Raw genomic sequence first — 26,737 nt, forward strand, 5'->3', positions numbered from 1 at the left:
AGCCTGGGACAGCCTCCCTGATAAGGTGGGATTGAAGCAGAGCTCTGAAGGAAATAAAGACGGAGCCATGTGCCAGTCTGGGAGAAGAGCATTCTGGGAGTATGTTCCGTGCACTGGGGCCAGCTGGCTGGAGAGGTCTGGATGAACAGGAGAGCGGCAAGTGTGGGGGGCAGGGAGGTCACCAAGAGCCCCAAAGACCACAGTGAAGAGCTGGCTTTGTATTCTCAGTGAGAGAGGGAGCCAGGAGAGGGGTCCTGGTAAAGCAGTAACATGATTTACCTTAACTTTCTGTGATGACAGAAATGTTCCACATCTGCACTGTCCATACGGTAGGTGCTAACCTGCTGTGGCTATTTAAATTCATTAAAACCAAAATTCAGTTCTTCCATTCCACAAGTCACATTTCAAGTGCTCATGTGGCTAATGGCTACACTGGACAGTGCGGTTTTAGAGGATCAGTGTGAACTCAGGGCAGAAAACAAGACTCAAGGGAGCAAGTATGGGATGAAGTGGGGGGACCAGTCAGGAGACCATGGTCACAGTAGGAAATGGTCGGATGCTGGATGAAGTTTTGAAGGGAGGATTTGTTGCTGGATTGGTTGTGCGCTGTGAGAACTCACAACCAGCTCTGGCCTGAGCACCTGCAGGATGAGACTGCCAGGTGCTTGGAGGAAGAGGATGTTTTGAGGGGAGAGTGGGATGAAGCAGGAAGTTCTGTTTTGGGCGTGTTCACTTCAGATGCCTATAAGGCATCCTACTAAAGATGGCCAGAAGTCTTCGTGGTTCAGAAGAGAGATCTGGGGTGAAGTCACAGTTTTGGAACTGTCAGTATTTTAAAGTCATTCCACTGGGTGAGATCACCTAAAAGTGGATGTAAGTGGTGAGAAGAGGTTCAGATACTGAGGCTGGGGTACTCTGATGTTTAAACACTGGGGAAGTGAGGAAGAACTTGTAAAGCAGAAAGACAAGAAAAGGCAGGTGGAGAACCAATATAGAAGGTGTCTGAAAGCCAAATGCATTATTTCAAAAAGGAGGGAGTGATCCACTGTGTCAAATGCTGATACATGAGTAAAAACTGGGGAACAGATCACTGTATTCCACAACACAAAGATCACCAGTGACCTTCACAAGGAGGTCTTAATTCCCACTGCCACTATCTTTTTTTAATTTAATGCTGTGTTTCATTCATTCCTTCATTTATTTGCGACAGGTCTTAGTTGTGGCAGGCGGGCTCCTTAGTTGTGGCTTGTGGGCTCCTTAGTTGTGGCATGCGAACTCTTAGTTGCAGTATGCATGTGGGATCTAGTTCCCTGACCAGGGATCGAACCCCTGCATTGGAAGTAGACTCTTAACCACTGAGCCACCAGGGAAGTCCCCCTGACTGCTACTATCTTATCTGGATTCCTGCACTAGCTTCATAACTGATCTCCTTTGCTCTAGTGATTTTGTCATTCAAACATGTCCTCTATATCATGGTGTTATTTTTCCAAAACTTAAATTTTCCTATATTGCCACTCAGCTGAGAAATCTTGCCTAACACTATATTATCTTTAGCAGGAGCAGCCAGACTCTAGGGAGCATGTAAAAATCCCCTGGGGGTGGTGAGGCCCCAACACCCAAGACTCTGTGTCTCAGTAGATTGAGGAAGACCCAGAAACTGTGTTTTTAAGTAGCGGCCAAGATAATGTTACAAACCATGGTGACTAAAGGACAAAGTCCAACTTAGCAAGGCAAACAAAACCGTTCCAAATTTGGTCCCAAACTTCCTGACTAGCTTCTTCCTATTCCATTCTAGACAGCATACCTACACTTCCACAAGCTCAAACTAACTATTCACACTAACCGCATTTCCCCAAACGTGCCTTGTCCTTCCAGATATTACTGCCCCCTGCACAAGCTGCTCCTGCCTCCTGGAAGGCACCTTTCATCTGGTTGTGCCCAGCGAACTCTGACTCCTTCTTCAAGACCCAGCTTAAATGTCACTGCTAGTGTGAGGTCCCACCCAGCTCCCCAAACTCTGTTAAGCTTTTCCATGCAGCACGCCATCTACCGACTACTCTGCCATCACTGCCACAACTCCAGGAGGCAGCGATGGGAGAGGCAGTGTTTTCTTCAACCATGCACTGCCAACACACAACCTGGAACACTGCAGACGTTCGATAACCATGGACGGCTGTTGGCCTGATGGCAAGGCATGTTGGCAAGTGCTCCAAAAGGCAAGATACTGCCACTGTAAAGTGCTGGGGAAGTCAGGAACAGCTCTGTCTACCTGGGACTTGAAGGATGAGTGGAACTCAGAGAAAGGGAAGGGGAAGAAGAGAGACCTAAGAGGACTCCGGACAGGACCATGAAGATGGAGGCGGGGGCACGATCAACATTCCTTCCTCTACCAAGATGGACAGACTCAACGTCCAAAGCAGGATTTGAAATCTACAGATTATGTTTTCAAATAAACATTTTAAGCTTCTGTCTTACAAGACGTGTCAAAAAACAAACAACAAAACCTGACCCTTCACAACCTGTTGGCTGGATCTAGTAAGTACCCCACCCCCTCTTATACGATGGGACAGACTCAAAGCTCTTGATCTTGATTCACACACTGAATCTTTACTTGGGCTTATCAGCTTTCACTTTGCTCCTCAGACCTGTTTCCCACAAAGGTGTGTGAGAGGCAGTATGTGGTAGACTGGCACAAATCTCTCACCTATACCCCCGAACAACTCGTCCAATCTCCTGCTAATAGAGGGTCCTAAAGGGTTCCCATGCTACCCAAAAGACCGTGTCCTACACAAAGTTGCTCTGTGAATGTCTCTGCCACTTCATTAGTTCTTTAACCCCCCCTAGAACACCCAGTCAGTGTTTTAGTATGTATCTCCTCAAAACTTTTCAGAATAACCCAGAACCTGGCAATTATCCTGTGAAGCCTTGAGGGCAACCAACTTCTGAATGTTGACACATCGGAATTTACACAGTAGTTTTAATTATACACAGTTTAAAAATCAATATAGTATTGGGAAAATATACAGGAGATCTAAAAGGAATATAATCATAATGCTTTTCATGTAAAAACATCTACTTTGTATGCACGATACAATAAAAAAACAAACGAGATTTGCCATCTTGTTCTAAAAATCTTGATCCCTGGCATCCGGATTTTTCCCATTTTAGATGGGTAACTGTTATTCCTTTTACGCCCACAAAACCAGTCAGTTGACAACTAGTAACCACCTGGACTTTTACTTATGAATTGTGGATCCATGAACTGCTTACCTGGGGCGAAATGAACTGGGGAGGCACTTGCGCCCGGAGATTAGGAGAAGAATTCAGCGGCTGCACGGGGGTGTGCACGCCTCTCGATTGTGCTGTGCTATTTCCAAACAAACCATGATTGCCACCCTGTCAACGGAACAGCGACGGTGAGGCTTTTTGTTAACATAAGAAAACACAAATAAGAAACAGTTCAGGTTTTCTCTCCCTCAGAAGAATCATATCCCGTGTTCCATGGAATCACAGAATTTTACAACTGAAAAAAGTTCCTCATCTCAGAATGCTCAGAAAAGTATTCAAATCCAATCATGGGCATATCATCACCACCCCTGCAGTCTGATGCATTCTATAAACCAAAAGCATTCAACTTAGTCAAATGTTAGAAAAAACACTAATTTGTTGTTGTTGTTATTGAAAGGTACAGGCAGTATAACATTTATTTAACTACTTTCTTTTTTAAGATTGGGTTTACCGAATTTATTCTCAAACTATATAACCTGAGACGCACCTTAAAAAGCAACTAAGTAAAAATGCAGGCTTGTGAATAATATCAGTTGTAAAACAATACTATGATATGACTTCTCTGCACTGGTTGATTCAATCATAAAATCAGTGCCACCCAACTGTGAGCCTAGCTCCCTGAGGACCCTACTCCAGATCCGAACACCCTTCGCTGTCCTGGGTCTGCTTGGTCCCTTCTTTACTAGACGAGGAAATGTGAATCAACCACAGAGTGAGATAAAAAAGGAAGAAAGGGAAAAAGTGAAAAATCATTCCAGGGCTACCAAAACAAAACATTACTCACCTGTAACTTCTCATTCAAATGTATGACTATCAGTCTAGTCAAAAAACAAGCTTAGCTCCCTGATTTCTGGAGGATCAACTCATTGAAGCAGTTCTAGACTGCTCCAGTCAAAGAGCTATAAAAAGCTGGGCTGTATATGATGGCCTTTCCTTTCTGACTTGTTTCTAGCAGAGAAGCACAGAAATCATATTCGATACTTGACGCTGCCCGATGTAGTTTTCTATACCATCTTCACTTGGCCTCTTCAAGGCCCAGCTCAGAGGTCAAACTCATCAACAAAGTCTTCTCCCAAACCTTCCTCATTGCACGTTCAGATTCACTGAGCCCACCTCTACATTCTCAAAACACTTGAAAACTCTTTGATGGGATCCATCATCAAATCATATTACAGTTATTTTCCATCCTGTCTTTCCACCACCAGCTTAATATTTCCCTCTTTGTATTCCCAGAAACTCAATCAAGCCCTGGTCTGTAGGATGAGCACATCATTTGCAAACATCCATGACCCATCAATTTCATACACTTGAAAACAAACATCCCACTGAACACCGTCAGTGAAGACAGCTACACCACTGCTTATACCAAGCCTGTGCGCTCTGAGCTGAGGTCACCACCATCATCTTATCCCTGGAATCGTGGGGATTAAGGCAATTTAAAGAAGAATTTTGTCCTTAAGGTCTAGAGCACCAAAGATATTTTGATGGCTTAATGATTCAAAATAGATTAGGGGACTGCTTCAGGGGAATTAATAAACTTAAAAGTATTGAAAATAAAAATGATTATGAATATAAAGTAGAAATGGCAATTAAAATCTGTGTACATCTCATAAAAGAAAATCAAAGATCCACCATGAACTTTAAATCTCCCAAAGGACTGTTTAAACATGAAAAGACCTTTAGTTCTAGAAACTCTAATATCTCTGCCTCTCCTGTCTTACTAATCAAACTTGTCATTCTGAGGTGAAATGGCTCAGATCTAACTTTTCTGAGATCCTGGTAGTCTGGAGCTTAGCTGCTAATTCTTCCCAGGAAAACAGGAAACATTTATTTTGCTAAGACTATTCCACTGAGATCATTCTCACACTTTACTATCAAAGTAATGACCTTGTTATTAGATGTTAATTATTCATGGATGGTCCTTGGATGGTGGCGTTTCTGACAGCTAAAGTCCTTGCCAGAACCTATGTTTTGTAGGGCTCCAAACTGCTCTGTATGGGTCGTTTTAAATTTCAACCTCTCTTTCTGGTAAGAGGTATTACAAAGAATTTACCTTTTATGGTTTTTGTAATATCAAGCCCTACTTTCCTATTCCTAGGAGAAAGAGTCCATCCCACTCCCACCAAAGGTTTTAGGTTTTCATTATCAAGTGTCTCTAAAGCCATACCAAACACTTTGATATATCTGATACAGATAATAACAAAGATAAGTCAACATAAGTTTATCAAAAAATACCTTAAAAAAAATAAAACCCTTTTTAGATCATTTTTATTCATTATTTACTGTTAAATCTTGCTTTTGTATTTTTTGGCTGTGGCATGTGCCTGGTGAGATCTCAGTTCCCCGACCAGGGATGGAAACTGGGCCATGGCAGTGAAAGCCCAGAATTCTAAACACTAGGCCAACCAGGGAATTCCCATCTTCTCTATTTTTTTTTTTTTGCGGTACACGGGCCTCTCACTGTTGTGGCCTCTCCTGTTGCGGAGCACAGGCTCCGGACGCGCAGGCTCAGCAGCCATGGCTCATGGGCCCAGCCACTCCGCGGCATGTGGGATCTTCCCAGACCGGGGCACGAACCCGTGTCCCCTGCATTGGCAGGTGGACTCCCAACCACTGAGCCACCAGGGAAGCCCTTCTCTATTTTTTAATATGGAACTTTGGCATCACAAGTTGGTCATCTCCTTGGCTCAGAAGTAGCTATTTTGCACAGTAATGTATTTAATGGTAATCATACAAATCCAGTCTTTTTTTTTTCTTTTTTTTTTTTGCAGTACGCAGGCCTCTCACTGTTGTGGCCTCTCCCATTGCGGAGCACAGGCTCCGGACGTGCAGGCTCAGCGGCCATGGCTCATGGGCCCAGCCACTCCGTGGCATGTGGGATCTTCCCGGACCAGGGCATGAACCCATGTCCCCTACATCAGCAGACGGACTCCCAACCACTGCGCCACCAGGGAAAACAATCCAGTCTTTTTTTAAAAAACTATATTTAGAGATTAGGAAAACCAGCATCAAAAGCATATATATATATATATATATATATATATATATATTAATGGTGGCTTATCTGGCTATTTCTAAAGCTTCACTGTTGTATGTGAGGCTTTAATGATGACCTGAGCCTAATAATTATTGGTGATATTTGCCTCAACTACAATGTTTAACTTAGAAAGGTATATAGATTAAAAACAAGGTTATCAAGCTAACTGAAATCTTCTGTAATTTTGGAAAAACCCTCAAATTTTATTTTGAAATTATGAAGTATGTTAACTCTGCATGAAAATAGTGTGAAAAAACCATAACCATATTTGGATAGAACATGTATAATCAACTTGGTTCACAATGGACTTTGTAGCAATCCACAGATCAAAAAAATGAAGAGAAATGACCTTTTTTTAGAGTCCAGTACACAGCTAGTTTGGCTGGTCACTTATACTAAAGTTTATGTACTATAAGTATCTGATAATCAGGTGATCCTGGGAGAATACTTATGATCACCATTAACCAAGAGTATTAAGACTATCTTATATTTGATATATCTCAACTCAAAAGAGCCCTCCTCCCCACGAAAATGGATAAAATTGTTTCTTCTCTGTTTATATAAGTAATACACAGCCATGTCCTCTGTGGAAACATTAGGAAAGAGAGTGAAATATCAAGGAAGAAAACAAAAAACTACCTATAACTCTCAATCCAGAGTTAAGCAATATGAACACATGGATATAATATAGTCCATTTTTTAAATGTGCTAAGGCAACAATTAGAAAGCATATGAACGATCTATATGTCACTTGAGGACTATAGCGTAAGAGGTGTTTTATACCATCCTTTCATTTCTACGTGAAAAGTCATCACGTGCAAACAGAATGGACGCAACTAATAATTAAATGTCCTTCTGTGACATTCAGAGATGAAAGCAGAAGTAAAGTAAGTAGTCATGGAACTAAGGCCAGGAAAGTATCACTGGAGCCACTGTCAGAAAGGAATTGTCCCCAGATTCCTGGTTTTCTCCACAAAAACTACAACAGAGCTACTGCAAGGTGACAGACAGAGGCCTGCTCTGTCCGCCTGGGCCTGTAAAGGCGAGGTGGCATGATCAGGCCAGCCCTGCCAGTCCTGTTTCTGCTGCACAGCCCTTCCTTGGAGGACTGACAGATCCAACCCCAGGAAAGGCCCTGCTCCAGGCTGAATCAAACACTGGGCAACATCGCTCTTCTTAAAGCTTCGTTATCTAACATGTAAGTTACCTTTCTCTGGGTAATATGATACTTAAAGACACTAGATTTTTAAGATGCTGTAACCCTCCAATATTTAATCTTACTAGTTTTGCTGCTGTTTTCTAATTAGCAATTTTATTAGATTGAAAAGACCTCAAAAGTAGTCTGTCTTGCCATTCAATCAAACGTTCAAAAATGGCAAATATGATGCTAAATTAGATGATAGAAGGTACCTGTAAGCTTCTTTAACATTTTCCTAAGCCAGTCATTAGTTAACTATTAAACGTAAACTTATGACCAAAAATGGGAAGACAAAAGAAACATATTTAAAATAAAATCCATGTTGAGAAACATGAAGAGAGATGGGTTCTATGGGCTGAAAGAGCTAAAGCCTATACTTAATATCATTCTGTGCATTCAGTAATCAACAAATTTCCCAAGACAGACAAATGATGCAATAAACTGCAGACCAGGGCCAAGGCGAGGCCACAGCCAAGCAGTTATAAATTTGAGAGGCCTCCTTACTTGTCTAGCAGCGAAGTTTTGGGGGTTGAGCCCTGTGCCGATTGCTCCAAGGCTGACGTTGGGTAGTGTGGAACCAGAGGGAGACAGCTTGTAGCTGGGAGAAGGGGAGAAGGGAGAGCAGGGAGCCTCATCCCCAAGGCACCCATCTTGATTGGAGAAAGGCAAAGTCAGCTGAAAAGTAGTAGTAGTTAGCCAATCACAATGAGTGTTGGTTAGTGAAGCAACAGAATGCAAGAAGGGAAAAGAGAAACACCAGGAATAAACAAGGTTAGAGTGTATTAGCAGTAAACGAGGATAGAATTTGGATCTGATAATAGTCATGATACTTTGCCCAACAGACACCATCTGTCATCCTCTTTCCTATAGATTCTTATCCTCTAAGTTAGTTAACACATTCTGTCCATTGCACTAAGATAAAAATTGCCAGACACTTCATTTTCATGCATCTAGTATTGATTGCTCTAACTACGTGGCTGCTGAAACAGAAGCCAGAGTAATCTTCTTGCAAATATGTTGCTGTCTGGATCAGCACTGTGGTGTCAAAAAAGTGCCAGATCTAAAAACTCTGGTTTTAACTGCCTTCTGAAGACCAGGAACACTGCAAATTGGTATTCTGAATCAAGGAATGACCTCCTCCATTAGAAATGTTAAAAATCCCAACAGATAGGTATAAATGACTTGTTTAAAGCAGGTAGTTGAGAATTTGAAAAGTATACCATCATAACTAAAAACAGATCATTATGGAAATGGAGAAAGAAGACAAAAGAGCTCTCTTCGAAATAGCAAAGGGGAAAGTTTTGGATCATCTCGACAAAGCTAGAAGGCAAGGCCTTAGGAGACACAGACTATTTGCACAAGATCCAAAAATTTATTTTTGTAAATTGCACAACAGAAAAAAGCAGAAAAAAGAATTCAGAATAAATTTGCCTCTAGGATTTCTTCTACGTGTTTTGAGTGTGCATTTCCCCCACTATAAATAGATCACTTCCCCCCTCCAAACTTATAAATTCCCCAAAACTTAGGCCTTGTTCACAATACTCACATTGTAAAGACAGATGGTTCTAGCTGCTGCCTAATCACCTGCCAACAACAACTATTTTCATGTCACCATTCAAAAGTAGGTGACGTTTGTGCTTTGCTCGCTCATTCAGTTCAGTAATTCTATGCTTCCTTCTGGAATTAATTATCAAAAGACAAGTGGGAACCAAAGTGGTTCTCATGAATTATTATCTTAAACCAAGGATTCAACTCACCTTCTCAAAATAAGGCCCACTATCTGTGGTTCCCATGTCTTTGGAATTAGGTGGACGGAACCCAGATCGATCCTTCCTCATGATATCATTAAAATCCCCGAGATTCATTGCTCGCTTGTCCACATCAAATTTTTTATCTGGAAGGCTCCCTGAAAAGTAACACAGAAGGAGTGAGGATGTTAACAATCAATGTCTCCCTCATGACCAAGAGTGACCTGTCCCACTACGCTCCCTGAGGTGCAGGTGTAAGACCAGAATAGCTTTTTACTGGTTCAGGCTGCTGGTGGTCCTTCCTGGAACACACATGGATGCCTTAAAAACAAAACAGAACCAAACAATCTCCCCCAAACCCCACAACATATATTAGCTGTAGCCGGTTTTCTATGGAAGACTGAAAGAGAGCCTGAGGGCTAACCTAGTTAAAAAAATCTCTAACTAATCTAATTCTTAGACCGGGTATTGATATGTTTGATGAACATATCTTGCTCATATATTCAAATGTCCTCAGTGAGAGGATGTGTCTCTTGTTAATATTTTAGCATCTGCTAGACAAACAGCTGTGGTTGTGAAACATGATTATTAGGAATAAAAAGAGCAAAGAGGCATGGCTGTTGCCCTAAAATTTAGAACTTCATGCTGAACACAGGAGACGGTGTGCCATGTTACTGGTACAATGTAATTTCCCAGGTGCAATGGCTATTCCCACTTTCTTTCACATATCTATAAATTTGCTATTGTACAGTGACATGAAGCTCATTTTTTAGCTGTTCTCATATTTAAGAGTATCATAGATCAGAGGTTATTTCCCTTATCTCCTAGGATTGTTTCCTTTTCTTCCCGGTTTGATTCTTAAGTTCCTTCAGGTGAGCGACAGCATCACTGTGAAGGTCCCACAGATGAAGGGCCGATGCTGCATCTGCTCTACTTGCAGAGGAGGGGGTTGGTCAATAATGGGACATTCCAGTGCAGACAGACCTGGCCACCTGAGAGCTGACTCTGGCAGGGCCACAGACATATTTTATTTGGCCACACATGGCATTTTAAAAAATCTGGATTAGCTTCCACTATTTAAAAATCAGGATGTCCAGGACAGGAGTAAAGATGCAGCTGTAGAGAATAGACTTGAGGACATGGGGAGGGGGAAGGGTAAGCTGGGACGAAGTGAGAGACTGCATGGACATATATATACTACCAAACGTAAAAGAGACAGCTAGTGGGAAGCGGCCGCATAGAGCAGGGAGATCAGCTCAGTGCTTTGTGACTACCTAGAGGGGTGGGATAGGGAGGGTGGAAGGGAGACGCAAGAGGGTGGAGATATGGGGCTATATGTATATGTATAGCAGATTCACTCTGTTATAACAGCAGAAACTAACACACCATTGTAAAGCAACTATACTCCAATAAAGACGTTAAAAAAAAAAATCAGGATGTCAATGCATATCTGAATTTCTGGCCTCTCTTGAAAACACTGGAGGACCTGGCAAAGCTGAGCCTACACTCATCCACGACAACAAGTGCCAACGGCCAAGCAAAGGCTGACTCCTTTATGTGGTACACACGGTCTCCCCAGCTGCCCAGTGGCCTCCAAGTCTCAAGTTTTTATACGTGGCACACAATACTCATTTACGTCAAGCACGGTGACTTCCCCAGAGCGAGTGTGGAATATGTGTCTAGGAACTGCACCCATCCCAACTCAAAGTGAGCAGGGGATCCCAACAGGGTGTCATGAACAACAACATATTCCATTTGTATTCGTGGAGGGATACACACCTACAGACAAATCCATTTTGCTACTTGGATTATCTTCAGTTTGACTCTGAAAATAAAGAACAGTGAAGGAAGATTAAAGGCTTGAATTAAACGTCTGAATCAGAGGAGAAATGCCATTATTCATGTGTGAGCCACACCTTACTTTACTACTAGGACTATACAAGGTCCTTGGAAATGAACCTTAAACTGGAATGAAAACAATAACTTTTTTTTTTGGCTGCGTGGCATGAGTGATCTTAGTTCCCTGACCAGGGATTGAACCCGTGTCCCCTGAAGTGGAAATGCGAAGTCCTAATCACTGGACTGCCCGGGAAGTCCCAAGACAGTAACATTTATATATATATATATATATATATATATATATATATATATTTATTTATTTATTTATTTTTGGCTGCACTGCATCTTTGTTGCTGTGCACGGGCTTTCTCTAGTTGTGGCGACTGGGGGTTACTCTTCGTTGCGGAGCACTGGCTCTAGGCACATGGGCTTCAGTAGTTGTGGCTCGTGGGCTCTAGAGCACAGGCTCAGTAGTTGTGGCGCATGGGCTTAGTTGCTCTGCGGCACCCAGACCAGGACCTGAACCTGTGTGCCCTGCGTTGGCAGTGGATCTTAACCACTTCCCTTTCCCCCGAGGGAAGTCCCAGTAACATTATTTTTTTTCCTAATTTTTTAATTTTTTTTTTTGGTATGCGGGCCTCTCACTGTTGTGGACTCTCCTGTTGCGGAGCACAGGCTCCAGACGCGCAGGCTCAGCGGCCATGGCTCACGGGCCCAGCCACTCCGTGGCATGTGGGATCCTCCTGGACCGGGGTACGAACCCGTGTCCCCTGCATCGGCAGGTGGACTCTCAACCATTGTGCCACCAGGGAAGCCAAGCCCCCCGTAACATTTTTAATATGGCTAATTTTGGGACTTCCCAGGCGGTCCAGTGGTTAAGACTCTGCGCCCCCAATGCAGGGGACCTGGGTTCGATCCCTGGTCAGGGAACTAGAGCCCGCATGCCGCAACTAAAAATTCCACAAGCCTCAACTAAAACCTGGTGCAGCCAAATAAAGAAATAAATATTAAAAACAAAAATCTGACTAATTTTGATTGCTGTTGGTGTCTATATTCCTAAATTCGATTTTCACATCAAATTAGCTTCAGTAAATCTATGGGCAGAGGAACAGCTAAACAGCTGCTTGGAGAATTAAACCCCTGTGCTCAAGTTCCAGTCGGCTCAGGATCAAATTCCAAGAGCGGCAGCCAAATGATGACAACTTCTTCTTGTGACTTGTCAAGTCATCAGATCTTGAAATGTGCAGCCAAGTCATTTGTCTTTTGGCAACCAGGGACAGGGTGTCCCCATAATGTTCCCAAGAGATCAAAAAATTAGAAATTCTACAAGAACTGCCTATATAATTAATCACAAATAGTTTCCCTAGTTATTCTGCAGCTGCTGTCTTTTTAAAATTATAATATAAAAGCTGGTACAGTAGTCAGCAAAAATTATATAAATTTTAAGTACTTGGCTTTTTCTTCCCTAACTGCCTAAGGAAAAGGATACAAGGACTAAAAATTTTAAAGCTGTACCCTTTAAATACTGGAGTATTTCATTAAGAAAAAAAGAATAGAGAACAAATACTGCCTAATACAAATCAGGAACACTGCTTAACCAGTTTCTAAATCTGTACTTTTGTACTATATGTGGCAATGGTCTTAAAATTTGTATTACATGTAAAAGTTGGGATACATTCCACGTATGAAAAAGTAAAACTTACCAGCAATCCCATATTTGAAAACTGTTTGGCAAGGGGATTCATCCATGAATCATTGTTTCCTCCTTTTAGTGAGCACTAGAGAAATGAAATATGTAACCTCAGGATCAAATAATTTATTTTATTTCAACTTCCTGAGTTGCAAAAGTACTGACTGAAAATGCAAAACCAAGAGTTTACCTTTTTGAACCCTCACTATTCCTCTTTAACTATAGTTATTTTGATATGTTATCTGTTAGTCTAAAAAAGTACTATGCTTTCGTTATTACATCTATGTTTTCATTCTTACTTTATTCGTTGCACTGAATTAGAAGTAACTGGAAAAATATATTGTCAGCTAGTGTTTTTACCCTATAAATAGAAGGTCAATATCAGATTTTCTAAAACATAATGTTTGCATGCTAGTATTTTCTCTCTTACTATCTCCTTGTAACCCAAGCCGGTTTGTATTAGGAGTGAAGAAAAAGAGTTTGATGCTAGTGCATGTTATTTGGAAAGCAGCCCATTTAAACTGGTCATTATTCTCTGTGTGGATACAATGAGGAACTCATCCACGTAGCACTTTTATCTGCTTGTTTCATAGTGTAATGATGTGGATCCCCAATGGGAAAGAAGCCTAGCAGAAGACACCATCACCAAGTTTACCACATACCTGTTACTATGAGGGCATTTAGTTTTAAGTGCACAGGCTCTGGACGCGCAGGCTCAGCGGCCGTGGCTCACGGTCCCAGCCGCTCCGTGGCATGTGGGATCCTCCCGGACCGGGGCACGAACCCGCGTCCCCTGCATCAGCAGGCGGACCCTCAACCACTGCGCCACCAGGGAAGCCCTCTGCTTGTTTCTTAATGGGACAAACTAGTTTCTCCACTGAACAAGGCACCAGTCATCAGTTCCACTCTTATTTCTACGTAGAAGGTGAGTGGAACTGTGGCAGGGACCTTGTGGGGGCAGGAGGTGATGGGGCTTTGTGCACGTGTGCATTCTCTGGGGAAAAATTCTATTTGTGCTCTGATGGTATTGGTCAGATCAATTTTATTATTCTTGCAAGTGTTAAGGTACTTAGTTTGAAGGTCAAAAAAAACCCTCACTGGAAGGAGGAGAGAAGTGGTAGTTACTTTGTGGACAGATGTTAGTGACAGCACAACAATGTGAATGTACTTAATGCGACTGATCCGTACACTTAAAATTGGTTAAGATGGTAAATTTTATGTCAGCTGTATTTGATCACACACACAAAGAGGCCCTCAGTATGAAAGATCAGAATCGTCAGTCATGGAGCAGAAACATTTAATTCCCAATTAACTTCATTAAATCTTGGTGGTTCCCTGAGTGGGCTAGTACCTTTCACTCAGTTGCTTCCTCAACAGTCTCCTGAACTATCTTGTAATTTGGTCTTATTGTTAATTTGTAAATAACCAAAAGAAAGCCACAGCAGACTAGACAACACGAATGTACTAAAAATGCTGGCAAGTTTACTGAATAATTTCTTTTGTGACTGGAGTAATAAAAGTCCTTTAAGAGGGAAAACTGTAAATGACTGCTTAAACAAAACATCTCTAACAGAAACAACCTGTATTCTCAGGCCTAAAAGGGAGTAATCGTATTCAGAACAAAATCCCATAGGCAAAGGGGATGAAGGTACAGCCCCTGGCCACTGAAGACCTTCTAACATGGCACCTGGTATTTGAAAACCAGGACTTTTAGTTGTGAAGCGTTTCTTAGGGCAGCAAGGCTCCCATCCTCAAATTAAATACATGGCTGCCCACTTCCTATGTCCTTCAATGTATCTGTGGAATGAGAGGCTGGAATGAAAAAAGAGGGCTTCTACTGAGAGTCGTTCTGGTTCTAGATTGAAAACCAAAGTCCTCATCAAATTATGCAAATCAAAGGAGAAACTAAGTTGTTCTAAGATACAGAAAGTAACAAGTGTAGAACACAACTGGTACAGGATGTAGATGAATCATGTAGTTGCTAACGCAGGGTTAACGCACTGGCACCTCATTTTGTTGAGAAAAGGGTCCTGGGCCTTGGAGTTTTCCGAATGAGATAAAAGTGAGTTGCCATGATTGCTGCTGGAGAAACCATATTACTGTGGCTTCTCTTTTACACATTCCTGGGGATTTACTCTAAGGACTGACTTGGCTTTAGAACGCGAAAGCGTAAAACATTTATAAGGTGTGCCTTGACAGCTTCCAAAGAATTATTCTAACGTGGAAGCCAAAGTGAGGAAAATTTCGTTTCTTTGAAAATTCCATCTTAGCCACAGCAAGAGTTTTGTCGTTGGAGATTTCAAGGTCATGGGGAAGGAAGAGGAGGCGTAAAGAGGAAGTAGGTACTTGTTCTGAAGAAAATACCGCCCCCCTCACTGAGAACCTCAGGGACCCCAGCTGCCTGACTTCGTCCATGAAAACATTCTCAGTTTTGCCCTCTAAGAAAGAATAAGCAAGCCCAGGCATCTCTAAAGCGGGCTACCTTCATCTGTTTCTTTCCTCCTTGGCCCCAGCTTGCCGAACTGTGGGAGGAAGCACTTCCCTGAGAGCCGGCGGTGTTCCAGACTCCTCCATCCTCCTCCTCTTCCCAGCTGGGATGGCGGGTTCCTGTCACAGGCCCGTCACTCTCCCCCCAGCCGTCTTGCATAGATTTGGAATCTTTAAGAGAAGAACGAACCAACTGTACGCTATATATAACAATATATAGGTATATATAACAATAAGCTATATGTAACAATAACCGCAACAACCATTCCCCGTAAATGCAGCATTTTAGTGTATTTGTAATTGTGTCTAGTCTACCTGTACGGCAAGGCAAATATCATCCGAACTTTTCAGAGCAGAAATGGAAACCCAAAAAGGGTCAACGATACAGAGTAAGTTAATAAAGCACAAATCAAGATTTCCTGGCCTCTGGATCAACGATTTTTTTCCCCTTTATACAAAGCTGACAGAAATCCCCCGATTGAAAAGAACCTGTCGTTACTTATAAGAAATTTCACATCTCAATTTAGAGAAATCTGTTACTCTTAATGAGGATGTTTTACTGCATTCTTTACTTTTACCCTCCTAAAAGTATGTGGGGAACTTTATAATGGACTTTACAAATATGAGGTATGGTAAAGAACAACTGTCTACCTTGCTTGGGGTGAAGAAAAGAACACGCAAAATGGATGAAAAAACAAAACTGTATTAGATTTTGAATATCAAAATTATGGTGAAAGAAGCCATGAAAATTTGAAAGTTATTGGATTTACACACTTGAAATGGATTAGGTACTAAAAAGATCCTAGGCAAAGACAATGTATAAGCAATGGCTTTTAAAAGACAGACAGAGGAAATGTGGTAGACAGGGAACGAGGAAAACAGAACAAAGACAGAGGGAAATCAGGGCTCTAATATTCGACGAAATAGGACATCATCAGTATCCAGAGTCAAATTTCACCAACATCCCCCTTTAAACAAAGATCTTCAATTTGGAGATTGGGATAATCCTTAATCTCCTTCTGAAAATACTGTATGGAACTGATGGATACACTTTGTGGTAATGATACTCTATATAATGATGGAAGAAGAGAAATACACTATCCTGCCTAGAAGCTCCATCCACACCTTCAATTTACCAAATGACAGGACCTTTATGAAGGGGTAGTTATTTGATTTAGATAGCTTCATGTGAAGAGTCCAGAGCCAGAAAGGTGTCTCTTCCAGGCCTTTCCTTGAATGACTGCTGCCATGCCCTAGGACCAGGCCTATGATGCCATGCAGGCACCCATCAAGTACACAGGGTGCAAGGCAGTTGATTTCCTCAGACTGTGGCATCATCTCCCAGCAATGCCATGGGGAACCTGATGGAACCTCCATGGGGTTCACTGAGCACCCCTTGCAGGGGCTCTGTGACTGGGCAGCAAGAGGCAGGGCTTGGGGGCTGTTCCCTCCGCTGCTGGAAATGCCATTGATAACCAGGACCATTTCTTCTGCATAGGAGGTTATCCACTATTATTGTAAACACAGGCTTTATACATCCTCTGACAAGTAATAGGAATTAAAGACCCAACGTAAGTAACATACTGACCCCTTCAAAGAAGGACAACATCCACGTAACCCTTCTTCTAGAGAAAGGAGCTGAACTTTTAACAAATGACTTCTTGTAGAAAGATTAGAAAGCTGCGATTTTTAGTCACAGAGCCCACACCAGATATAAGGTATCTGCAGTCTAGACAACATCCCAGGTTAACTATCAGCATCAATTTGGTAGGCTGTGATGATCTAGCCCCTTCCTCTATTACACACTGAAATTACCCAGAGAAGGAGTAAATATAACTGCAGCTTTAACTGCAGATATAGATGATCCTGAAGAGTAGAAGACTTTTTAAAATTTGGAGAAAAGTGAGTCTTTTGTGATGGACAAAAGATGATCCTGAAGTTGGGAAAGACACATAAAAATCCTGAAAGCACTGCTAAAGTACCTCCTTGTGCCAAGGGTCTGGTTAATGCCTTCCAACAGCATTTTGGATCTATTCCAAGTCTACAGGATGGTATTTCCCATGATGATACGACCAATTTTGCAATGAAAATCAAGACGAAATCAAATTCTTTATAAAGCTATTTCTATGAAGTGAAGGAGATTCGTAATTTTTAAAACGCAGTCAAGTTACATAGGAACAAGAGTGAGTTTCTAGAATACAGATAGCTAAGATGATATTCCTTCCTGTGGCATGGTAAGAATCATACATATCATAAAATAAACTTGACAGCAGAATTTTTTTATTCTTGTTCAAATTTTGAGTATTCAGTCTGACCACATTTTTTAATCAAAAGACAATTCCTTAAGTCTGCAATATGGTAGAAAAGTGATGCTGGAATACTTTTTAAGAAAACTATAAACAAGTGAAAACAGATACTTGAAACTCAATTTTTCAATTGAGCACCATCCAGTGGGACGTTCCGCAGCATCCATTTACAAAGTTTGCAAATTACTGTGACTACACATTGCCAGCTGGATCTAGTATAGCTTAGATTTTCAATGATCATGAATAAGTGTGACGTGCTTTGTTTAAAAATTCAAATGAAGAAATCTTTGTTGGGTTCAAGAAACCTTAAATGTGCTTACGTGGGTGGATGTATGAGAAGAGAAACAAAGGGGAAAGGAAGGAACAGAAGGACGAAGTCACTGGGCAGCAGAGACCTTGCTCCACGTTAAAAGCCAGGAGTTTAAAAAAAAATTATACCAACGTGAGAGATGCAAAATAGATCTAATGAGCAATATTTAAGTTACTGAGCAAAAAAAAAAGCACCAAATGAAAATTTCAATTCTGGCCAGACACTACACCTAAGTTAAAACGAAATCAACAAAACTAACTTATGACTTTTAGTTCACTGTAAGCATTTTTACATATGCCAAGTCCCCAGCATTTGCTGCTAACCATTTATTAAAGGTTCAAGGTCCTGAATCTCACTGAAACAACAGTTTAACAACAGCCCTCACCAAAATGTGTGACCCCCAAAGTTATAATAGAGACTCCCTCAAAAATAATGCCGTATACTTACTAGGTTTCATGGCATTTGGAGCACTGGAGGGTGTGGTCCCCCAGCCTGTGGTCGATGCTCCTGTGTCATCCATTTCACCCCACCCAGGACTGCTTTCATTTGGCTCACCCCAAGCTGAAGTACCATTATCTGGAGCAGGTGGTGTGCTTTTGCTCCAGACTGTAAAGAAAGGACATGTATCTCTAAGAATGATTTGTTCAATGAACACCATAGTATCCACTGGGGGTGAAGGTAGGAGGAACAGGCACTCCTGAATTCTGTTGGTGGAAGTATAAATAGGTACCACCTTCATGGAGGGCACTTGGCATTGTCACTTTAACTTTTTGCCCAGTAATTCCACTGCCAGGAAATTATACCACAGATATACTTGTAAAGGTAGATGAAATTACATGTACAACAATGCCCTCTGCATCACTGTCAGATAACATTTGGAAGCAACCTAAATATCTACCAAAAAGGGACCAGTGAGACCAATCGTGAGTTGCCCATCAAATGAATACTATACACGAAGCAATTAAAGACAGAAATGTACATGCTAACAGTGGAAAGTTTTTAAGAATAATGAAAAAAGCAAGGTGAAGAACAGTGTATATAGTACAATCCCTTCAGTGTAAAAATTTTAAAGGATAGATATATTTTGCTACAGGTATGAACGAAATTTTTGAATGGCACACAAAATTCTAAGACCTGCAGGGAGAGACCCTAGGGGCTAAGATTCTTTTACTTATTACCTTTTGCTTTTCTGTACAGTTTGAAGGTTTTTAGTATATGAATAAAAATTTTTACATGTTCTAGGTAGGGAATTAATGAGCAATCTTCATTTCCTTCCTCATTCTTTTCAATATTTCAAGAAAAGAACTAATTAAAAGTAATCATTTTCTAAGTGTCCATAACTGGATTCACTGAATACTAAGCTTACTCTGGAAAGTGGAAAATTAAATATTATGACTAATTTTAATTAAAAAAAGAACCCAACACTTGAATGGTGCATCCTCTTAATTTGTTGAACTATATGAGGACATTCAAGTTGACAATGCCAAACTAATGACCAGCACTACTTTTTTTTTTAAAAAGAGCTCAAAATCCCGCGCTCCCCCCACCCCCCGCCCCGCCTTTTTAAAAATTTTCACCAGCACTATTTTTAATTTACCAGGTATGATGTTTCCTACTCAAATAAGGAGGGAAGAAAGTTTAATTCTGGACAACTGATTATCATGAGATAACGATCTCCACACAACTAAGTACTCCACTTCCAGAGGTTAACTGTTAAAAATCATCTGGAAAGTGATGGAAACCTTCCAGATCCCAGCTTTGCTACAGCATTTTCTGATGGCCTCTGCAAGAACAACACAGACTATTCCTGTCGCCAGGGCAAGAGAAACACGGAGGATGTGTCCACAGGCAGAACCAGAATGGAAGTCAGGTCTATTTCTGCTCCTATTTTAATTCTTTATTTTTAAATCTAGAGCACAGTTTGTTTAGCAAGATATAAATCTTTTGGATTCTGCAGACCAATACAATTACCAAAACGAAAAAAAAAACTGGAGAGTCTAACCCAGCAATGCCTACTTTTTTCTTTTGCCAAGAAAGAACACTAAAATGTACTACCAGCATCTGTTATCACTATCATTTTATAAAAAGAGAGTCTCTGTTAACAACAGCCTAGAGTTAATGTAGGAAAGGTTCCCAGAACAAAGCTTAGTTAAATAAATGCATCTTAATAAAAATGTCTTGGTTTAGGATTTCTTTTCTTCACCAAAACCTGTGAGAAAAAGCCATTGCCTACCTGATGCTGATTTAGCAGTCATCGGGGTAGGCAGGTTTGGTTCTCGAGGTGCTGGGCCCCCTTGGGAATTCTTATCCCACAGATTCACATTCTTGTAGTTGTAACTGTTAGGGTCTCCCCACGCTGAAGTGCCATCATCAATGTCCATCTTCCGACTAATCGACTGTGGGGACGGCTCTTCCCAACCACTGGGTTCCTCATCCTTCGGGTTCACTGGCTGCGGCCCGCTGCTCCAGTTGGAACTGGAAGGTCGTCCATTGCCTGGAGGTGGTGGGGCTGGGCCTCCCCATGAACCAGAAGTCTCTGGTTGTGGTGGCGGTGGCTGCTGTGCCTGCTGCTGCTGTTGGTGCTGTTTGTTCCAGGAACTGGGTTGTCTGCCTGTCTCTGTCCAGGCTGTAGATCTTTTGCAATCTTCCCACCCGCCTTTTGAAGCTAGGCTTGCATTCCCACCGTTCCCCCAAGTTCCGATTTCATTCTGCCCTCCTTCACCCCACCCAGACACAGGTTTACTGGCAGAACTTTCCCAATTGCTATTTTTTGCCTGATCGACCTCCTCTCCCCAACCATTCTTTCCAGAAGTCCATCCTTGATTGGGCTGGCGTCCACCTCCCCACCCCTGCTCCTTGTTGGAATTCTCATTCCAAGAGGAAGATGTCTTTTCATCTGGTCGTCCTCCTCCCCAACTGGAAGAGTTGTTGTTTTTATAGTCGTTCCAGCCTCCTGTGTTCTTGGGGTCTTTCCACTCTGTAGAGGCTGAGAGCTCCCCCCATCCAGACTTCATTTGATTGCTTTGGCTGGGTGCATCTCCCCAGCCCCCTGAGTTCTTGGTCTGTGTGGCAGCGCTCTCCCACCCCTCAGTTCCTTTGTCAGATTTCCCCTCGGGCCTTGGCACCTCTTCAATATCCCACACTGTGTCCTGCTTAATTTGAGTTTGGCCCCAGCCAGTGTTTGAGAGCACCCTGGGGTCCAAATCAGTTCGGCTCAAAAGAGTCTGCAAGACAGCCTGACAATCAGGATGTGTGGGCCTGTACGACCGACGGCCAGAATTATGACTGTCACTACTTCCTGCTTTGTGGTTGCTTCCAGTGCTTTGACCTCCAACTTCACTTCCCGTGGAGCTGGAAGATCTTCCCCAACAGGGAGCCTGGGCATTGCCTTGGTTTTCAGGGAGGGGGTGGCCCTTTTGATTGTCCCATGCTCCAGTGCTAGAATTTGGTTGGTTTGGACCACTCCATTCTCCAATTTTCAACTCATCAGACCCAGTCGGCTGTTTCCATTCTCCCTGAGAGACCCCAGATGTCATTTTGTTCCCTTCACCCCATTTGTTGTCATTAGAGTCCTGAGGGCCAAAGTTCCAGGACCCACCCGTAGACCTGTTATTGTTGTCCCAAGAGTCATTTTTTGACCCGGTTGATTTCTGAACAGGAGCTCCTTTCCAGGAGTCCTCTCTATCCTTTCCATTGTTCCCATTGTTTCCAGAATTGCTCTGTCCAGAGGCTGTGTCAGTTCCAGAAGGCCCCCTAGCTGCACTCCAAGATCCAACACTCCCAGTCTTTCGATCTCCAGTGCTTTGTGAAGGGGCATCAGTGCTCCTGGAGGCGTTCCCCAAGCCCATTCCGAAGGGCATTCCCTTATTCTCCATGGGGTTTGGTGAACTTAAGTTCAAGGAGTTAGTGTTTCCATTTTTTGGTCCATCAGTGTTATGAATTTGAGCCTGTTCTCTGCCAGAGACAACAAAATTAACACCCGCATTTTCCATCTTTGACTGCTGTTCCCTGGATGCCTGACCTACTGTGCTAACCTGTGCGCTGGAATTACTAGTATCCGTTTCCAATGCCCCTTTCCTAGAATTTCCTTCTTGGACCAGCGCTGGCCAGGCAGATGGGTTGCTATTTGGGTTAAAGTTGCTAAAGCCAGAGCCAGGTCCAATTCTATCCTGACCGCTCACATTCCTCCAATTTCCTAGTCCATTGTTGCTTTCTGTAGTAGAGTTGGAAGATTGAACAGATTTAGCCTTAGGGTCAGATTTCCAGACCCCAAGATTACATTCGTTCCCAGAACTTGCAGACTGGCACTGGCTCCCTTTTCCTTTGTTACTAGTGGTGCTTCCTGGCAGAGTGCTCTTCTCAGAGCCAGGGTTCGAGGCACTGTTGTTATCGGTGGTGTTTTCGGAAGAAGACTCAGTGTCTTTGCTGGCAATGCAAGGCCACTCTTCCATGTCAGACCCGTCTACAATCACCTTGTCCCAGATGTGAATAGGGTTGGGGGAGGCGCCGTTGTTGGAGGAGGCTCCCGGGCCCCAAGTGGGATTTGCATAATGTGAAGCAGCAGCACCTCCAAGGGCTGACTCTGAGAAAGAGAGTGTCTCATCAATCACAGCTGCATATGCATGCTCTATTAACACCCCAAGCTCAAAGTGCCCCAGAGGAGAGTTCACCACGCTTCCCCACAGACTAGTTCTCTACCTAGCTGCCTGCCTTGGTAAACTGTACCACACCCGTCTTAGTCATCTCTTCTGTTTTGCCTGGTTGGTGTATTTGCTAAATCTCACCCCCTCAGCATCTCTCAAAGATACCCTCTTACCATTCCTAGTGACAGAGAAGGGCCTTCCTGTATCTTGAGACAAGGCAGTAACACCCTGTACTTGCTTTATATCTCCAATCCATGCTGAACATTCCTGGCTGCAGTGAGTTTTCTAAAGCACACTTTTGATTATATCACTGCTGTATGGAAGGCAGTGGGTAGTTTTTTAGTGTACAAGAATAAAGCTAAACTCTTTGGACTGAAGTTTGATCAAGATGCTCCACAACCTGGGACCAACTGACTCTTCTAGTCTCATCTTCCGCTACTCTTCTCTGATGATGCCCACATTCCACAAATTGCACCTTCTCACCCTGGCACCATTCCACATAGGCACCTCCTGTTTTTTCCTTCTGAATTCACAAACTGAAATTTACCTGTCTTTCTGGGCCTAGTTCAAGTGCCATTTCTTCTATGAAACTTTTTTGAGCTTACCACCTGAAAACAACCTTTCCCTGTCTGGAGCCATTTTGCTCAGTGTACTGTGTTCACATCTTCCTTTCCCCACGTTAGTGCCTTTTAGTCAGAGACCTATCTTGCTAACGTTTGAATTCCACAAGGCGACCAGGGAACTGCTACTCAATAAGCATCTACTGAATGAGGAATGCCCACCCAGCTAGATGCTAGGGGCAGACAAGCATGAATCAGTTTGCATGCCCAAGGAACTTGATAAAATAGTCTGGCTCAGCACATGTTTGATGGAATTTACTATATTTGGTGGGGGAAAAAATGACCTGTTTTTAGCCCAGTAATTTCTAAACTTATTCCTTTCACCAAAGAACTTTAAATCAATATGACATTGAAAAAAAAAACTATTACATAGAGCCATATAAAAATAAGGAAGCAGAGAATCTCAAACTCTTGAGATTAGGGGCCTCCTTGGTTTTAAGAATGTAAACAGGAGACTGACTCACACTGGACCCATGTCGATGTCCACGCCTGGCTAGACTCAGCTGCTGAAGTGCCCGGCACAACCGCTCCCTCACACTTCCCTTTGCAGCTGGTTACAAGGTGACAGGAAGGAAGGGCCAGGAGGCCTTTCCCTGCCTGATTTGGGCCTGGCTTGACAGCCACCACAAGAAGCCTCATATACAGGGCTTATCTCTGTATGAAGCCTGTGTCACCACGAGCTTTCTTTCCAACTTCGCTTGGCACACAAGATGGTAACAGAATTACCTAGGCAATTCTATGTTCAAATCAGAACTAGAATAAAGCATCCTGTCATTAACAACCACCAGCCCATTGTCCTTGCCTGATGGTCTTCAAGCTCTGAATTTTAATTTAGTCTCAAAAAATATTTTAAGGGGCCTCCCTGGTGGCGCAGTGGTTGAGAGTCCGCCTGCCGATGCAGGGGATACGGGTTCGTGCCCCGGTCCGGGAGGATCCCACATGCCGCGGAGCGGCTGGGCCCGTGAGCCATGGGCGCTGAGCTTGCGCGTCCGGCAACGGGAAAGGCCACGACAGTGAGAGGCCCACATATCGCAAAAAAAAATATATATATATATATATATTTTAAGAATACGTGGAAATCTGTTAACAAGCTTTAAAAAAGGGGGCGGGGATGGCACCTGGAAGTTCTTTACTGTTAGCTGTTTAGTATTCATCTATTAAGAACTCTCAAAACTTCCAGTAGGACCCTTCAGCTAAAGATCCCTTATATCTACATACAGTTTTTAACAAAGCTCAAAATCCAGGGCTCTCTAAAGAAATACTGATTTTAAAAATCTAATAAAAGAATGGTATCATGTGGGATCCTCCCAAGATTCTACATTATCACCTTAGAGACCATTCTCTCTATTCTCCCGGCATTCCAGGAACGTAAACACGGGAGTCTAAGATTCAGAACCAGCCTCTGCACTAGTCTCACTTCCGTCGCCCCCTGAGCACACACCTGTGGGGGAAGCTGGGACTATGGAGGCTCGAACTGTAATGCTCTTGTCTGAGGAGGAAAAAAGGCCCCAAAGAGAGAGGAAAAACAGCAGCGACATTAGATGCTCAGGCCAAGACCACACACACTCATTGGACACCAAAACCCAGTTTCAGGAGAGAAATGCTGGTACACATCTCACACTGGGCTCCTCCCCCATCTTTTGAGTAACCCCAAGCATCTATGTAATTAACGTGGACTTTACATGGGCAACACAAGCGACATGCTCACTCCCTGCAGCCGCTGTGCCTCCCGTTCACCTGCATTAGGCTCCTCACCTGGTGCGGTCCCACCCTCGCTCTGCAGCAGCGCTCCTGTCACTTGTGCGTTGGGGTTTGCTCCGGGCGCTGTGGAGGGAGGAGGCCCCGCCCCGCCCCCGAGGAGCATGCAGGACGGTGGAGGAGGCTGCCCTCGTTTTAGTAACACTTTGTGGTCCTGCTGGCAACGGAATCGCGGCGGCACCTCCCGAGGCATGTAGCGGGCGGCGCTTGGCGGTTGTCCGTTCGGCACTGCCACCCTTTTGGCATTGTTGCCACCATTGACTGGTGGCGATGGAGAGCTGCCAATTGGGCTGGCGGCCGTTGGTTGGCTTAAACTTGGTTTCGTCACTTCGGGCACTGAAAGAGAGAGATTGGGAAACAGCCTTTGAGATCAAATTCATTTTTCTGAAGATTATTATTTTTTAAAATTATTATATTTTTTTGCGGTACGCGGGTCTCTCATTGTTGTGGCCTCTCCCATTGAGGAGCACAGGCTCCGGACGCGCAGGCTCAGCGGCCATGGCTCATGGGCCCAGCCGCTCCGCGGCATGTGGGATCCTCCGACGAACCCGTGTCCCCTGCATCGGCAGGCGGACTCTCAACCACTGTGCCACCAGGGAAACCCTGAAGATTATTTTTAAGAAAGCTTCCATGAGACCAATTCTAATAAGACAACTCTGAGGGACATGGTCTTTCCGGATTCCCCAGCATCTTCAGTTTACCGAAGGTACGGTAAGGGCAGCGAGCGATGGTGACAAGGATTCAAAGACTGCGGTATCATGGAATTACATTCCATTAACTAAGGAGGAGAGGGAAGCAAGCACCATTCACTCCCCTAAATCAACAGTGGGCTGCCTAGAAGGTCTAAGGATGCATACAAACCCCACACAAAACCCATGGTAAAGGTTCAAGGCTCTCAGCCCAAGGGCCCTTTCCCTTCATCCACATTCTGAAAGACTGGCCTCTGAGAAAATTTCTCCCAAATCCCTGGACTAGGTAGGCTACGCACCCTTCATTTGGGCTCCTGGAACATGCTGTCCATCTCTGTACCACTGAATGAACTGGTTATATTGACATTCTCCATTTACAGACCCTTCTCCCCACCATGCCAGAAGTTCCTCAATGGCAGGAATCTTTCACCTTTTTTTTCTTAGGGCCTGGCACAGAGTGACCCCTATAGGGAACCCCAGGCCTAGAGAATCACAAAATCAACTTGGTTTTGGTTTCAACAGCCACCCGAACTCAAAGACTCTTGGCACTCTGTGTAAACATTAGAAATGTTATCTTTTTGCTTTTGTCCAAAAAAAAATTAAGTGGACCTTGTGTGTGTTTTTTCAACTGTTCATTTAAAATAAAAATTTCAAAATGTAGATAGTTTTCCTATTTACTTTAAATACTTAAGGTTTTCCCTCACTTTTACAATGGCAAACAGGAAGTACTGGAACACTGAGACGACCGTGAAGCTCTGCAGGACCCCTTGGCTTCCCCTCAACCCTACAGAAAATGTTCTCCTGGGTCTGCACCTTACCAAAAGACTGCCACCCTTTCCAAGAATATCCACCTGGCAAATACAGGCTGGCAGCAATACAGAAACAATTATCGAGACTGGTAATTCAGATGATTCTGAGGCCCAAATCCTTGACACCCAGAGTCATGTTAGGGCCAGCCCTGGTGGCAGTATTGCTCTAACTGCTGAAGTGATGCTGGGCCAGCATGTTGCTCGTTGAACTGGCTCCTTTGTGAGGAGAGAGATACATCATCAGAAATCAGGGGGCCCGGGCTTCCCTGGTGGCGCAGTGCTTGAGAGTCCGCCTGCCGATGCAGGAGACGCGGG

At 43.3% G+C, this 26,737-nt stretch overlaps 1 protein-coding gene across 4 annotated transcripts in view; it reads right to left on the reverse strand.

Annotated features, from left to right (window-relative positions):
• Positions 1 to 26,737, reverse strand: part of TNRC6B (trinucleotide repeat containing adaptor 6B) — a 190,894-nt gene that overhangs the window by 30,534 nt on the left and 133,623 nt on the right. Inside the window, exons 4-12 of one of the 4 annotated variants that reach the window (XM_007453989.1) lie at positions 24,922 to 25,260; positions 20,137 to 22,485; positions 18,351 to 18,509; positions 15,283 to 15,458; positions 12,814 to 12,888; positions 11,051 to 11,096; positions 9,281 to 9,429; positions 8,028 to 8,198; positions 3,271 to 3,396 (exon numbers count right to left, since the gene is read on the reverse strand). In XM_007453989.1, the coding sequence (XP_007454051.1) occupies positions 3,271 to 3,396; positions 8,028 to 8,198; positions 9,281 to 9,429; positions 11,051 to 11,096; positions 12,814 to 12,888; positions 15,283 to 15,458; positions 18,351 to 18,509; positions 20,137 to 22,485; positions 24,922 to 25,260 (3,590 nt within the window). Of the gene's footprint in view, positions 1 to 3,270; positions 3,397 to 8,027; positions 8,199 to 9,280; positions 9,430 to 11,050; positions 11,097 to 12,813; positions 12,889 to 15,282; positions 15,459 to 18,350; positions 18,510 to 20,136; positions 22,486 to 24,921; positions 25,261 to 26,737 lie in introns of those variants that run through there. The other 3 variants (XM_007453991.1, XM_007453990.1, XM_007453992.1) reach the window with 3 other exon arrangements.

This window comes from Lipotes vexillifer, unplaced genomic scaffold, assembly GCF_000442215.2.
Source record: "Lipotes vexillifer unplaced genomic scaffold, Lipotes_vexillifer_v1.1 scaffold382, whole genome shotgun sequence".
Classification (NCBI taxonomy): Eukaryota; Metazoa; Chordata; class Mammalia; order Artiodactyla; family Lipotidae; genus Lipotes; species Lipotes vexillifer.